General features: G+C 45.0%; 1 protein-coding gene across 4 annotated transcripts in view; it reads left to right on the plus strand.

Moving 5' to 3' along the window:
- The window catches only part of AGO1 (argonaute RISC component 1), a 40,989-nt gene extending 26,631 nt beyond the window's left edge, over positions 1-14,358 (plus strand). For all 4 annotated transcript variants that reach the window (XM_003273413.3, XM_030823421.1, XM_030823422.1 and 1 more), the window contains 7 exons: positions 3,878-4,037; positions 4,220-4,310; positions 5,385-5,579; positions 7,655-7,789; positions 8,384-8,485; positions 9,117-9,316; positions 9,560-14,358. In XM_003273413.3, coding sequence (XP_003273461.2) covers positions 3,878-4,037; positions 4,220-4,310; positions 5,385-5,579; positions 7,655-7,789; positions 8,384-8,485; positions 9,117-9,316; positions 9,560-9,668 — 992 coding nt within the window. In that variant the 3' untranslated portion in view covers positions 9,669-14,358. The remainder of the gene's footprint in view (positions 1-3,877; positions 4,038-4,219; positions 4,311-5,384; positions 5,580-7,654; positions 7,790-8,383; positions 8,486-9,116; positions 9,317-9,559) is intronic.
- Positions 14,359-15,152: the final 794 nt, after the last annotated feature.

The following is a 15,152-nucleotide window of genomic DNA, read 5'->3' on the forward strand; positions in this document are numbered from 1 at the left end:
AACCTCGAGTTTCTTTCATTTACATGTGGTTCCTTGATTATACCACCTGGACAATCTGACTGGTACTCTTTTCTGCTGGCTTAGTTCCTAAGCAGTGGAGTCATTTGCCTAGGAACTAAGCCAGCAGAAAAGAGCAGCAGTCAGATTCTTCTAAAGACCCTTCACCATCCCTCCTGGGAGGCTGGGTAAAATGGCATCCTCCTAGTGATGGTCAAAGCAAGGTCCCATTGGCATTTGGTTGCCCTGAGAGTGTAGAAGGACAGTGTCACATTTGCCCTGTTCTGATCAGGTACTATACCTATCCTGTCTTTAGTATATTTAATTGCTTCCTCTCCACTAAACTGATATTATTGTTTTTTTAATGTAAACTTTTTATTAAATTGTATATATAGAAATCTTACATGTTCAGCTCAGTGATATTTCATAAAGTGTCACAGCGTAACCAGCACCCAGTTCAGCAGCAGAACCTTACCACAGCCCCAGTCACTACAACCTCCTACCAGTGGTAACCACTACGCTGGCTTCTAATACCATAGGTTAGTTTTGCCTATATTTAAACTTTATATAAATAGAATCATATAGTATATACTTTTTTTGTGTCTGACTTCTTTCATGCAACATAAAGTTGTGGTTTGTTATAGTTTTTCCATCATATGAATATAACACAATTTCCATCTATTTATCCATTCTGTTAATACACATATTTGGATTGTTTCCAGTTTTTGACTGTTGAAAATAATGCTTCAGGCTGGGTGCAGTGACTCGCGCCTGTAATCCTAGCACTTTGGGAGGCCAAGGCAAGTGGATCACCTGAGTTGAGGAGTTTGATACCAGCCTGGCCAACATGGTGAAACCCAGTCTCTGCTAAAAATACAAAAAATGAACCAGGTGTGGTGGCGGGCGCCTGTAATCCCAGCTACTTGGGAGGCTGAGGCAGGAGAATTGCTTGAACCTGGGAGATGGAGGTTGCAGTGAGCCAAGATCGTGCCACTGCACTCCAGCCTGGGCAACAGAGGAAGACTCTGTCTCAAAAAAAAAAAAATAATAATAATAATGCTTCAGTGAACACTGTTCTGTGTGTCCTTTGAATATGTATAACCATATTTTTGGGGAGTATATCCAGGAGTGGATTTTAAGTATACCAATTTATCCTTTCACCAGCAGTGTATAAGAGTGCTAGGTAGTTCATATCCTTACCAAACTTGGTATCCGTCTCAAAAAAAAAAATGAAAAAGATTGCCAGGGTCATGAAGATACTATTTTAAGTGTTTTTTTTGAATGATTAAAAAAATCATTTATATTTAGAATTAATTTATCTCTAAACAGAGCAAAAACTGTTGCTTTTCTTTTCCATGGCAGTGGTGCAGAGCTTAGACTCTTAGCTTCCTACCCACACCTAGATTCGACAAATGTACCCAGGGTAAAAGCAACTGCCAGAAGATAGCTCACCTCTGAGATTTTTTTTTTTTTTCTCCCTCTCTGGAATTTTACCCCCTCTAGTTCTTGTTTTCTTAGCATTCTCTGCTGCCTTTAAATTTTTATATTTTATCTGGCTTTTCTGAGTGTCATCTGTAGAACTGGCTTGCCACTATTCCGTCTCTCTTGGAAGTAGATATGATCTTTTTAAACATGCTGAAATCTCTTCCATTGAAAGCATACCAAATTCTTGGTCAGTCCTACATTTTCTTCCTGATACCTTAAATCACCACAACAATTTTTGCCTTTATACACTAATTTTTTTTTTAACCTTAATATCACTAACTCCAGAGGACATTTCTGGTCCTGATTTTACCTCATCTCTTAGACACATTTCACTTTGTTGACCACTTGCTCCTTCTTGAAACACTCTCTTTCTTCCCTTGGCACTTGTGATACAACACTATCTTAGTCTTCCTTCTTGCTTTCTGGATTTTTTGTCCTTTGCTGACTCATCTTCTTGTTCTGCCAATACTGGGAGTTCCTCAAGATTCAGATCTAGGTTGTCTTCTCTTTTTACTATGTTATCTTCTTTAGTGATCTCAAGATCATGCCTTCGGCCGGGCGCGGTGGCTCACGCCTGTAATCCCAGCACTTTGGGAGGCTGAGGCAGGTGGATCATGAGATCAGGAGATCGAGACCATCCTGGCTAACATGGTGAAACCCCGTCTCTACTAAAAACATACAAAAAATCAACCGGGCGTGGCGGCGGGCACCTGTAGTCCCAGCTACTCGGGAGGCTGAGGCAGGAGAATGGTGTGAACCCGGGAGGCAGAGCTTGCAGTGAGCCTGAGGCAGGAGAATGGCGTGAACCCGGGAGGCGGAGCTTGCAGTGAGCCGAGATCGCACCACTGCACTCCAGCCTGGGAGACAGAGCGAGACTCTGTCTCAAAGAAAAAAAAAAAAAAAAAATGCCTTCAACTACTACCTGTACCTAATTATCACACAAATTTGCATCTCCATTTCAGACTACTCTTTTGAGCATCGAACCATGAGACCCATTTGCTTAGTTGATATCCTCACTGAGATGACCAAAAAACTACTTCAGACTCAAAATATCTCACAAATAATTTATGGCCTATTTTTATTTTATTTTATTTTATTTTATTTTTATTTTTATTTTTTATTTTTTTTATTTTTCCGAGACAGAGTCTTGCTCTGTCACCCAGGCTGGAGTGCAGTGGGTGTCATCTCGGCTCACTGCAACCTCTGCCTCCCAGGTTCAAGCGATTCTCCTGCCTCAGCCTCCCGAGTAGCTGGGATTACAGGCACATGCCACCACACCCAGCTGATTTTTGTATTTTTAGTAGAGACAGGGTTTCACCATGTTGGCCAAGCTGTTCTTGAACTCCTGACCTCGTGATCCACCCACCTCAGCCTCCCAAAGTGCTGGGGTTACAGGCGTAAGCCATCGTGCCCGGCCGGCCTATTTTTATTACAGAAGCTAGAAACTTAAAAGTTATCCATAAAAATTTTCTTTTCCCTTACTCACACATGTAGTCTATAATTTGAGTCCCTTAAATATCTGTGGAATCCATTTGTTTTTCTCCATCTCAACAACTCACCCGTCTTTTTTTTTTTTTTTTTTTTGTCTGGAGATGGAGTCTTACTCTGTCGCCCAGGCTGGAGTGCAGTGGCACAATCTCGGCTCACTACAAGCTCCACCTCCTGGGTTCACGCCATCCTCCTGCCTCAGCCTCCCGAGTAGCTGGGACTACAGGTGCCCGCCACCATGCCTGGCTAATTTTTTTGTATATTTAGTAGAGATGGGGTTTCACCATGTTAGCCAGGATGGTCTCGATCTCCTGACCTCATGATCCACCTGCCTCGGCCTCCCAAAGTGCTGGGATTACAGGCGTGAGCCACCACGCCCGGCGTTCACCCGTCTTGTTAATCTAGGCTACCCTTATCTCCTCTGATAGGTCAGTCTAATGACCACATTCTTTCTCTTACAACATGCTCCCCTTGCTCTTCTTTTTAGCTGCTATGGCCTTTCTGTTTCTGAAACACATCTTGCTATCTTCTAGCAGGGTGCATTTTTGCATGTTGTTCCCTCTGCCTGGAATGCTGTCTCTCAAACTCCCCCTCTCCTCTAAGTCCTTTGCTGTCCTCAGATTTCATTTCAATCATTACCTACTCAAGAATCCTTTCCTGACTAGGTTTTTATTTCCTGTTTTATGCTGTCGTTGTTCCATGAAGTTTTCTGTTGTGTCATTTATCAGTGTTGTAATTTTCACGATTTTTAAAATTAGTCCCTATTTAGTAAGCACTTTGAGAGTAGGGACCTTATGTGTTTCCTATCATTATTGTGTTCCCTAGCACCTCATACATTGCCTGGCATCTAGTAGGCATTCAGTAAATATTTGTTGAATGCACTAATCATTTCTCTCCCCGCCCATAGCTGAGGTGAAACGTGTTGGAGATACGCTCTTGGGAATGGCTACGCAGTGTGTGCAGGTGAAGAACGTGGTCAAGACCTCACCTCAGACTCTGTCCAACCTCTGCCTCAAGATCAATGTCAAACTTGGTGGCATTAACAACATCCTAGTCCCACACCAGCGGTATGAACTCTGTTGTCCACTTGCCCTTGTCAAGGTACCATGCTGGGAACTGATGAAGAGATAGGACCCTGGCCAGGCAGAGTGAATCAGACACAAGGGGGAGAAGAGCAGAGTGGGTATTGGATGGTGCCAGCTAGAGAAAACCCAGCGCCTCACCATTTTGTTTTCTCTTCCTTGCTCAGCTCTGCCGTTTTTCAACAGCCAGTGATATTCCTGGGAGCAGATGTTACACACCCCCCAGCAGGGGATGGGAAAAAACCTTCTATCACAGCAGTGAGTGATATTCTGTAGCTGCTTCATAAGGTTCTCCTCTTCGGTCTGAGTCCTCAAAACTGCCCATGATTTCCTTCCCTCAGCGCTGGCTCTTGAGCCTTCATAAGATCTCCATTTAGCTCGATATTCCCAATTCCCATTCCCTTGATATCTCATAAAAGTAGCTCTGTATGGTGTCTTTTTTTCAGGGAGAGTAGTGAGAGTATAGCCAGAGACTTGACTCATTCTGCATCACTCTTGCTCTGCATTTGAATGTCTCTCTTTCCCCATGCCTGCTTTTGGGATGTAGGGGAGGGACTATATCTTCTCTGAAATCCCTTTAAAGGGAGTTACTTAGTTGCTGGGACTATCCTTTGCTCTGCCCATCCTCACCTCGATCTGTATAATAGATTAGATGTTTCTCTTATCTCTCTCCTGACTTTTCTGCTCTTCGTCTCTTAGGGGCTTCCAAATTGCTAGGGATCAGACCTTCTTTCCCACTTATATTTCCTAAACCCTCACATTTCTGTAAGCACACTGGTCTTAACCTCAGTAAGTGCAGGGAAACCCTATAATATGCTTATCCCTGTTTTCCTTGTGGCCATCTCTCCTAGGCTTTGGCCGCTGTCTCCTTTATAAATGGCATTTCTTCCATCAACCACAAGAACACTGTTACTATGGTCATGATTCCTGGGTAGATTAGTATTTGAATGGGAAAAAGGATAAACTTGGGACTGGATGAGGCCATTGTTTGATTTAGTAGTGCTAAACCTTCACATGCTCCTCTGCAAAGGGGAGAGAAATCAATTTATCAAGTACCTACTGTGGGCTAGGCCCTGTGTAAGGTGCTTAATATGGACCCCAGTAGCACTGCAAGCAGGTGTTCTTATCACCATCTAAGAAGAGGAAAAAAGATCAGAGAGATTGAGTAACTTCTGCTTGTGTGATAGAATAGAGATTGAAACCAGGGCTCATTGAATCTCAAGCCCTAGTCATTCAGTTGTAGTTTTCTTGCTAAGAAGCCTTTCCACAAACCCATAGCCTGACAGTGAGGGTGAAGGTTCTAGGAGCTAATCCTTTCTCTCTGACTCTCAGGTGGTAGGCAGTATGGATGCCCACCCCAGCCGATACTGTGCTACTGTGCGGGTACAGCGACCACGGCAAGAGATCATTGAAGACTTGTCCTACATGGTGCGTGAGCTCCTCATCCAGTTCTACAAGTCCACCCGTTTCAAGCCTACCCGCATCATCTTCTACCGAGATGGGGTGCCTGAAGGCCAGCTACCCCAGGTAGGGCCCACAGTAGGTGGAGAAAACCTTCACATCATGACTGGAAAGCTAGGTGCTACTACATTTTCTAAGCTATTGGCACTGAGAGGTGTGTCACTTCTTAGGGAGCTTTGCTAAATGGGGCAGACTTGTGGGCAAAGATCGCAACTGAGGGATGGAGTGTACAAGCATCTGTAGATTTTTCTTCTCATAATAGAAGACCCTCAGTGTCCATTTAAGTAGTTGGTTCATGTTGGAGACTGATTGTTTAGACCAGTGATCCTCAAATGCTAGCTTACATTAAGATCACCTGGAGGGCTTGCTAAAACAGTTTTAAGGGCTCTACCCTTAGAGTTTCTGATTCAGTGAGTCTTGGATGAGGGCCAAGAATTTACAATACTGACAAGTTCTTAGGCGATGCTGATAGTCTGGAGACTACATTTGAGGACTAATGCTGTTGACCCTCCTTGATAATATTCCTCCTATTCCTTCTCACTGCCAGCCTTCATTTTTTTTTTTTTTTAACTTCTATCCTGAACTGGTATCCTTGACTACCATTTAATAGTATTATAACTACTGTTCCAATGAACTTCCTATGTGCCATGAACTGTCCTAAGCACTTCATGTTTTTTTTTTTTTTCCTAAATCTGAGTGGAAATATATGTTCTATTTAATGCTTTACAATAGTCCTTTGGAATAACAGTGTATTTCCATTTAACAGATGAGAAAACAGGCTTGGAAATGTTACATGATCTTTAATGTCATCAAAGATAATTAGGAGTGGAACTGGGATTCAGACACATTGGTCTGATTCCATAGTTTATGCTCTTAACTGTTATGCCCAGTTTCTTTTTTTCTTTTCTTTTCTTTTTTTTTTTTTTTTTTTTTTTTGCGTGGGGGAACAGAGTCTCGCTCTTGCCCAGGGTGGAGCACAGTGGTGTGATCTTAGCTCACTGCAGCCTCTGCCTCCCGGGCTCAAGCGATTCTCTTTCCTCAGCCTCCCAAGTAGCTGGGGCTGCAGGTATGAGTCACCACACCCAGCTTATTTTTGTATTTTTAGTAGAGATGGGGTTTCGCCATGTCGGCCATGCTGGTCTCAAACTCCTAACCTCAAATGATCCACCCGCCTTGGCCTCCCAAAGTGCTGGAAATACAGGCATGAGCCACCGTGCCCGGCCATTATGCCCAATTTCTAAGTCATCCAGTATTTTCTAAAATATCAGACACATTTATCATATCACATATCTGTTCAGAAATGTCTAGTGGCTTCACATAGCTTTGGGTTAAAATTCAAACTGCTTAGCAAAGCAATCAGCAGTTATTAAGCCCTACTAGGTTTTCTATGCTTTTACTTGTCTATCTTAGTCTTCATAACTGCTTTGTGAAGCAGGTCTTAGTGACATTAATAGACATGGAGAAAATGAGACTTAGTGGAGTTGAATAACTTGCCTGATGTAATACAACTAGATAAAGCTTGGATTTAAATCTAATTGATTCCAAAGTCTATCCTTCTCTACCATACAGTTTTGACCCTCTATATCTGACATCCACGGCCACAGGCAACTATTGCCTGTGATTATTTACTTCTAGCTTTTCCCTTAGCTAGCCTATTTTCTTATAATCCTGTTGCTTTGCAGGACTGAATTCACCTACTCTCTCTGCACCCATTATGGAACTATATGTCTGCTCTTCTCTGGTGGTCCACAACCTGTCTGCTCTTGGAGCCCAAAGGAGAACTCTCATTAGTCACCTGATCCTGAGTGAAACTAACTTTGGGCATTGTGATTTTAGTGATTTCTCTGTGAACCTTGGTTCTGTGTCTTGATATTAGGTCTCTTTATACACAGGAACCAGATGAGTGTTGTCTTCTGATGCCAAGCCTCCTGGCCAAGGTTTTATAGGAACATATTAAGTGAACTGCATATAAGGCTGCTTTTGACAAGAAGGGCCTATCATCTCTAATTGTTGAGCATCAGCATATAAAGGGAGACTGAGCCAAAAGCTATATTACAAGTGGCAACTCCTTAGTTCAGAAGGGTATGTGAACTCAAGAGGAACTGTGTATTTCTTTGTTTCCCTCCCCATTTTGTGCCTAGATACTCCACTATGAGCTACTGGCCATTCGTGATGCCTGCATCAAACTGGAAAAGGACTACCAGCCGGGGATCACTTATATTGTGGTGCAGAAACGCCATCACACCCGCCTTTTCTGTGCTGACAAGAATGAGCGAGTGAGTGAGGGACTAAGGCCTCCCATCCCCTCCTTCTCTCTGCCTTATCTTAATAGAGAAGAAGCCCTTGAGATAAAGGCTGGGGATTTAGTCCTTGTCCTATCCATCCTCCCTGGCCCCTTCCCTCCTCCTAGCTTTTGTGGTCCTTCCTCTGCCACCGCCTTCACTAGTGTCCACCTTCTCCCCTCCTTCCCTTATACTTCCTTTCCCTCCTCCTAGCTCCCTGGCCTAGACCCCATATATAGACCAGCTCCTAGAGAAGGGAAGGGGAACTACCATTTATTGAACTCCTCCTATGTGCCAGATACTGTACAAGGCGTCTTCCTCACAGCAACCCTGTGAGGTAGGTATTATTATTATCTCCAATTTAACCTCAGAAAGGTTAAATGACTTGCTAAGATCACACAGCTAATAGGACTTGAACACAGGTCTGTGTGACTTTAGAAGCATATTATTTTAAGATTCAGTACCCTCAGGGAATAGCAACTTTGGCTTTGTTCTTGGGATTTTGGTGAAGTCAGAGTAGAATTGAGCCAGGGTCCTGGTTAGGGCCAGGCAGGTCTTGGGATCTTGGTTGTGTTTGTCTCTATACAGATTGGGAAGAGTGGTAACATCCCAGCTGGGACCACAGTGGACACCAACATCACCCACCCATTTGAGTTTGACTTCTATCTGTGCAGCCACGCAGGCATCCAGGTAGCTGGGCTTTATCTTGGGGTTCCGTTGGTTCAAAGATGAGTTGTTCATTCACATTGCCTCTAGACTATATCAGTCATCACTGAAGGACATCCAAATTAGGATTGCTCTCTTTTCTGTTTGTTTTGTTTTGTTTTGTTTTGAGGCGGAGTCTCGCTCTGTCCCCCAGGCTGGAGTGCAGTGGCACAATCTCATCTAACTGCAACCACCACCTCCTGGGTTTAAGCGGTCTTCCTGCCTTCCCGCCTCAGCCTCCCAAGTAGCTGGGATTACAAGCATGCGCCACCATGCCCAGCCAATTTTTGTATTTTTAGTAGAGACAGGGTTTCACCATTTTGGCCCCGCTGGTCTTGAACTCCTGACCTCAAGTGATCCACCCGCCTTGGCCTCCCAAAGTGCTGGGATTACAGGCATGAGCCACTGTGCCCGGCCAGGACTGCTCTTTTAATAAGCCCTGAGTACACTTGCAGGTTGCTTATAAGAAGAGTGCTTTATGACATTGGTAGTTTTGCGTCTGTCTGTTCATGGGTGAATCATCTACCCAGCCATATTCTTAATAGTGATCCTGTTCCCCTATTATCAGCCATCTCCTCTGCCCAGCCTGGGACCCCTCACCTTCCTATCTTCCCAGGGCACTAGCCGACCATCCCATTACTATGTTCTTTGGGATGACAACCGTTTCACAGCGGATGAGCTCCAGATCCTGACGTACCAGCTGTGCCACACTTACGTACGATGCACACGCTCTGTCTCTATCCCAGCACCTGCCTACTATGCCCGCCTGGTGGCTTTCCGGGCACGATACCACCTGGTGGACAAGGAGCATGACAGGTGAGGCCTGGGATCAGGTTGGCCTCCTTTTTGCTTCAGCCTATTGTGCCAGATCTTCTCAACTTTTCTTGGGTAGCAGGAAATGAGTGCTATCCAATTTGGTGTCATTGGGCTCGTCTGCCCAATCCTGGGTTGGGGTTTTCTCTTAAAGTTGGTATGGGAATTGGCATCCCAGGGCTGGGTGAGGGAATTAGCAGCAGCTCAGTTCACCAGGAAGGACTTCTTTCATTTTTTCCTTTTCAGTGGAGAGGGGAGCCACATATCGGGGCAGAGCAATGGGCGGGACCCCCAGGCCCTGGCCAAAGCCGTGCAGGTTCACCAGGATACTCTGCGCACCATGTACTTCGCTTGAAGGCAGAACGCTGTTACCTCACTGGATAGAAGAAAGCTTTCCAAGCCCCAGGAGCTGTGCCACCCAAATCCAGAGGAAGCAAGGAGGAGGGAGGTGGGGTAGGGAGGAGTGTAGGACACCTTGTTTCCTTCTGTAGAGGTGGTGTAAGAGTGGGGAACAGGGCCAGCAAGACAGACCACCAGCCAGAAATCTCTGATATCAACCTCATGTCCCCCACCCCTCACCCCATCTTGTCACATCTGGCCCTGACCCCACTGGACCAAAAGGGGCAGCACTGGTGCCCACCATACACACAGGTGTCTCATGTGACTCACAGTGCTAAAGACTCGACAGCTTGGTAAGGTCAACCCTGTAGCCCTGCAGACAAAAGCTGGTTAGGTTTGGGTTTGATACTTTAGATGGGAAAGTGAGGGGCTTGAGAAAGTGGGTGGGAGGAGGGAAGGATTTTTTAGGAGCCTTAATCAGAAAAGGACTAGATTTGTTTAAGAAGAAAAATGAAACCAGACCCAGATCAATATTTTAGGATACTAGATGTTTTAATGGGTTCAGAATCCAGTTTGTAGGAAGATTTTTTAATGGTTTTGGTTGCTCCTCCCCCAGCTGCCACCCCCCACCTTCCCCTTATTCCTCTCTGTCCACATTTTCTGCCCCACCTTACTTCTCCTCCCTGACAGACATCCAGCCCCTAGTAATACTTAAGGCACTATGGCACTTAGCTTTGAAGTGACACGACCCTGTCTTCCTTCCGCCCGCTGGTGGGTAACCAGTGCCTTCCCTGTAACGGTAATGCTGCAGAACTGCAACCTTTTGTACCTTTCTTTGGGGAATGGGGTGGGGGTGGGAGAGGAGGTAGATGGGGAAGAAATACCCCAGACCCAACAAACCTCCAGCCAGAAAGCCAGCTATTTTGCATTTGAAGGAATTGACTTCCTCATTCATTGAGCTTTTTAAAAGATCACAACCTCAAGATGGTTATAATCCATTGACATTTGCACTTTCAAACATGACAAGTCTCGGAGCTGCTGAGATGACTGGCCCCTGGCCTTTCCACTTACGCCTCCTTTTCTCCTTGTTACTCCTACCTCCCGCCCCACCCAGGTCTGGAGTTACTTTCATAGCATTTTTCACTCTTGGCTTATTTTCTCCCTTGATGGTCAAGTCTCTTATGTTTCAATATTTCTAAACTGGGGTGTCTTATAACAAAAAACTCTTAGGTCTAAAATGAGAAAAAAGAGAGAAAACAAAATGTTATTTTTATACCATAACTTGAGTGTATTGCCAAAATTTGGAAATCCTTCCCATGCCTGATGAGTTTATATCCCGGAAACATTGAGCCATCAGAATGAACTGTGTACCTGACCTGGCTAGGTAGGGAGGGGGTGGTTATCGCCCCAAGATGGGGTCCAGGCTCCATCCTTCCTCTGTGCAGATAATACCTTTTGCTTGCTATAGCCTCCCTCCTCTGCACTGTCCTGCACTCTTTCTTGCAAGTGCATCTTTTTCCTTCCCCTGGACTGTCCTCTGACCCTTTGGCTCATCCTAGATTCCAGTGTGTCCTGTGGACAGGCTGGGGAATTTTGCTGCTCCCTATTGCTTCTGTTTACACAAATGAATTTTTCCTGGTTTCCCACTAGGGCATGTGAGTGGGTGGCATGGGCTTTGTTTTTTTTTTTTTTTTGTCGTCTTGAGACATGGGGTTTGGCTGTCTTGCAGGACTGGAGAAGGTGGTGGTTCTAGCTGGGTCTCTGCTGGCCTTGAAGCAAGCATCCCCCACTGCCCTTTTTCCTTGACTGTTCATTTTTTTCCTGCCCCACTGCTTGGGATGGAGAGTTGCAACTTCAGTGTGGAATTTCCTCTTTTTGAGGAGGCTGGGCTTGGATCTATCCTGATCTGGTGATGAAGCCATGATTACTTTAGACCTAGCCCAGGCTTGGAGGCCAGCTGGAGGAAGAAGGGTCTAAATTCTGGCCTGTAGAGTTAGAACTACCATTTCCTCCCATCAGCTGCCCTTGTATGACCCAGATTTGCTATGCAAAACAATCTATCCCAGGTTCTGTTCTGGTTAGCTACATTGTTCAGCAACTCATAAAACGTAGCACAAACATTCATTATGGAGAAAGCATCAGGACTGTTGAGTAACTCCTCCTTTACTTTTTTCCTGCTGGCTACAGCATGGGGTGCCCTATATAGGCACAAGCCCAGCTGAAGAACAGAATGGAGGGCTCTGGGAGGAGGCAGCTCACTGGAGAGCCTACATTCCTTACACAAGTGCCTAAAGAGAGTGATGCTAACACTCCATCTGCCCTGTCCATTGCCTTCATATACAGTCTACTTCGTGTTCTGTCACCCTTTGGGGAGGGGAGCTCTCCTGGGACAGTGGGCTCTGCATGTTCTCTACTTGGGTACATTTTGGGGCTAGGATCAGGGCACTATTCCTGGAGGGTCCAGTCATTCACCAGCATTTGCAAATGTCCATAGGGAGCAGGTGGCAGCCTCTACTCCCAGCAACAAGTTTGTGTTCTCTCCTTTTCTCTCTTTGCCTCACTCTCTCCAGTTGGTTTTCAGCTGGGGCTTGAAATGCATTTTTAGCCCTTTGGCATGGCATATGCCATTCAAGAAATAAAAAACAAGAGAATCAGCTTTGGGCAATGACAAGAAATGACTTCTTACTCTGATTTTTTTGTAAAAAAATAATTTTTGAGACTTGAAAAATACCCCGACCTTGAGGATTATTCCTGTTTGAAAGGTGGTGCATGCAGATGGAGAAGTGGTGTTGGCAGCAAGCTTTGGCTCGTGTGGATTTGGTTTAAGTGGTGCTTCTTACCCAAGCTTCAAGGAAGTGCTTGGGGGACCCCCAGCCTCATCCTCTTAGTTGGGTCTCTTGCTCCCTTTGTACCACTGTTTTGCCTTCCTTTTCCTCTTCTCTCTTTCCCTGGCTTCCTTTCCCTTTTCTTCTATTCACTCTGCTTGCTTGCTGGCCGGCCTGCCTGCCTGCCTGCCTGTCTGCCTGTCTGCCTATGTGATGACAAAATCTCTGCATGACTGCAATGATTCCACTGTTAGCTGGCAGGGTCAGGCTTAGCTCCTTGACTGCAGAAGACCAAGAACCTGTTCCCCAAGCCCAGAGATGTCCACCTGGGCTGGACTGCCCTCAAGCTTATACTAGAGAAGAGCAACTGACCTGCCTAACTTGTGTGAAGTCAGGAGGGTTTCTGGCATTTTCCACACCTGTCCACTCCTTGGAGCTGGTTTCTCTCATTGCTTTTTCTAAATCTGGTTCTTTTTCTCTTTACTTGGGCCTGGCTTTTCTGAGATCGTCTTAGGGTTGAGCTACTTGGGTATCCTGGGTTTGAGTGTTAGGGGATGGACATAAAGGAAAAAGAGTGATGAGAAGAGAATGGAGAGAATTTGAATAAAAGGTGGGAAAGGAGAGCACTGTTCTTTGATTGTTTATCTAGTCCAACCTGATCCATTAGGGATTGAGGTGCTACACTGGCCTCCAGGGATAAGCCTGGGGCTATTGTTGCTGGGAACTTAGGCTTAACATAAAGCCGAAGAAGAAGATACCTAGAAATTTGAAACTTCCCTAAAAAGCTCCTAATGCCCACCTGCTAGATAGCTTCTCCGTGGCCTCCTATTTAGCTAAGCAGCAGTGTTTTTGGATACTTTTTTTTTTTCTGTTTGTGAATAAGGCCAGCACTCAAGATGGGCAGCCAAGGGCGCACTGACTATTAGCTGGCCCATAGGATATCTGTAAGGCTGGTGGGACAATTTTGGACCTGGAATCATGTGTTACTAACGAGGTTGGAAGTTTCTTCCCCATCGGGGTAGAAAAATCATCTCAAACTAGCCAAAAGGCAGTTTTGGAAACTACATTGGGGGAAGTTATTTTTATTTATATATGGGGCCTAGGCCAATCCAGGATGGTAGCTGGAATACCTTCCTTCTTAAAATCTGATCATGGCAGGGATATGCAGGGCACTTTTTACTATTTGGCCTTCTAAGCAGATTGGGAAGGAGGTATTTTCTGTTCTTCTCTTTCCTCCGACTTAATAGGACTTGCCTTCTCCCTGGGCAGGGAGAGAGGCTGGGTTGGTGCTCTCCCCTTACTCTATTCATACTGACTTAGAACCTCTGGCTGCTGTTTGGGCGTCCAAGAAAGGGAGGGGAAGGAATGAGCTAGAAACAAAACAGAATGAGGTGGGAAAGGGAGATTTCCTTCTTTACAGAGGAAAATAGGAAACCCTCCAAGAATTGTGCAAGTAAAGACATTTGTTGAATGCACTGAGTCCCTTGGTGTAGTAGCAATAAGGAAAAATGAAATTACTTTCCTGTGCACACAGTCCAGCCTAATTGGTATGTGATGTTGCACTTAGCAGCCATGTGGTGGGCATGTGTGACTACTCTGGTTTTCACTTTAGTTTCTAAACTTTTTATCCCTCTCAAGTCCAGCATGGATGGGGAAATGTCTCTGGATCCCCACAGCTGTGTACTTGTTTGCATTTGTTTCCCTTTGAGACTTGTGTTTATGTCCTGCTTTGAGCTGTACCTTGTCCAGTCCATTGTGAAATTATCCCAGCAGCTGTAATGTACAGTTCCTTCTGAAGCAAGCAACATCAGCAGCAGCAGCAGCAGCAGCAGCAGCACAATTCTGTGTTTTATAAAGACAACAGTGGCTTCTATTTCTAAAGTGCGGTCTTTCTCTTTTTTTACCTACCAGCAAAACAAACTTTTGGGACTGATTACATCTCTAATAGATTTTAGGTGAGAATAATACTGTAGGCTGTTATGCAGGAATACTTCACAGAGCCTTCATTTATTCTTCAACAAACATGCAAAGCACTGTGCCAGCAGTATTGTGGGGAGGGCAGGCACAATTCAAAATGAGGAAAATAGTGTCTGTCTCATTAAGGGAATTAAGTTTGGTGGGGGATATGATTAGCCAAATAGTCCCCTGGCATAGGAGGAAGATAGTGAGGGAGTGGAATAAGGCTACAGCAACGAATATAGGGAGGAAGGGACAGATTTGAGAGACAAGATAGAATTAATAGGACTCGATGGCTGGTGGGAGGAGAAGACAGGAGTAGAGGTTAGCTCCCAGGTTTCTCCTTGACAATAGGAGTGTGTTGGGACATTCTGCCAGTCAAGATGGGGGTGACAGGGGGAGACTAGAAGGAAGGTGGGGAGTTTTTGAAGAAAGACAATGTCGTATAGACTGAGTTTTGAGGTTTTTGTGGGGCAGTAAGGGTAAGGTGTCCAGTAAACACAGGTTGGTGCTCAGGTAAGACTGTAAAACTGCATTTATAGATATGGGAGTCTTATAGATGGTAGTTAAAGCCATAGGCATGAATGAGATAGCTTAGAAAAAGAGAAGAGAAACATAGTATACAGCCCCCTAAGAAACTCAATTTAAAGGTTCGGGGGAGGAAGCAGATCTTAAGGTGACAGATCACTGGTAGACAGTTTGTGGGTTTTTTGTTTCTT

This window comes from Nomascus leucogenys, chromosome 12 (assembly GCF_006542625.1).
Source record: "Nomascus leucogenys isolate Asia chromosome 12, Asia_NLE_v1, whole genome shotgun sequence".
Taxonomy (NCBI): domain Eukaryota; kingdom Metazoa; phylum Chordata; class Mammalia; order Primates; family Hylobatidae; genus Nomascus; species Nomascus leucogenys.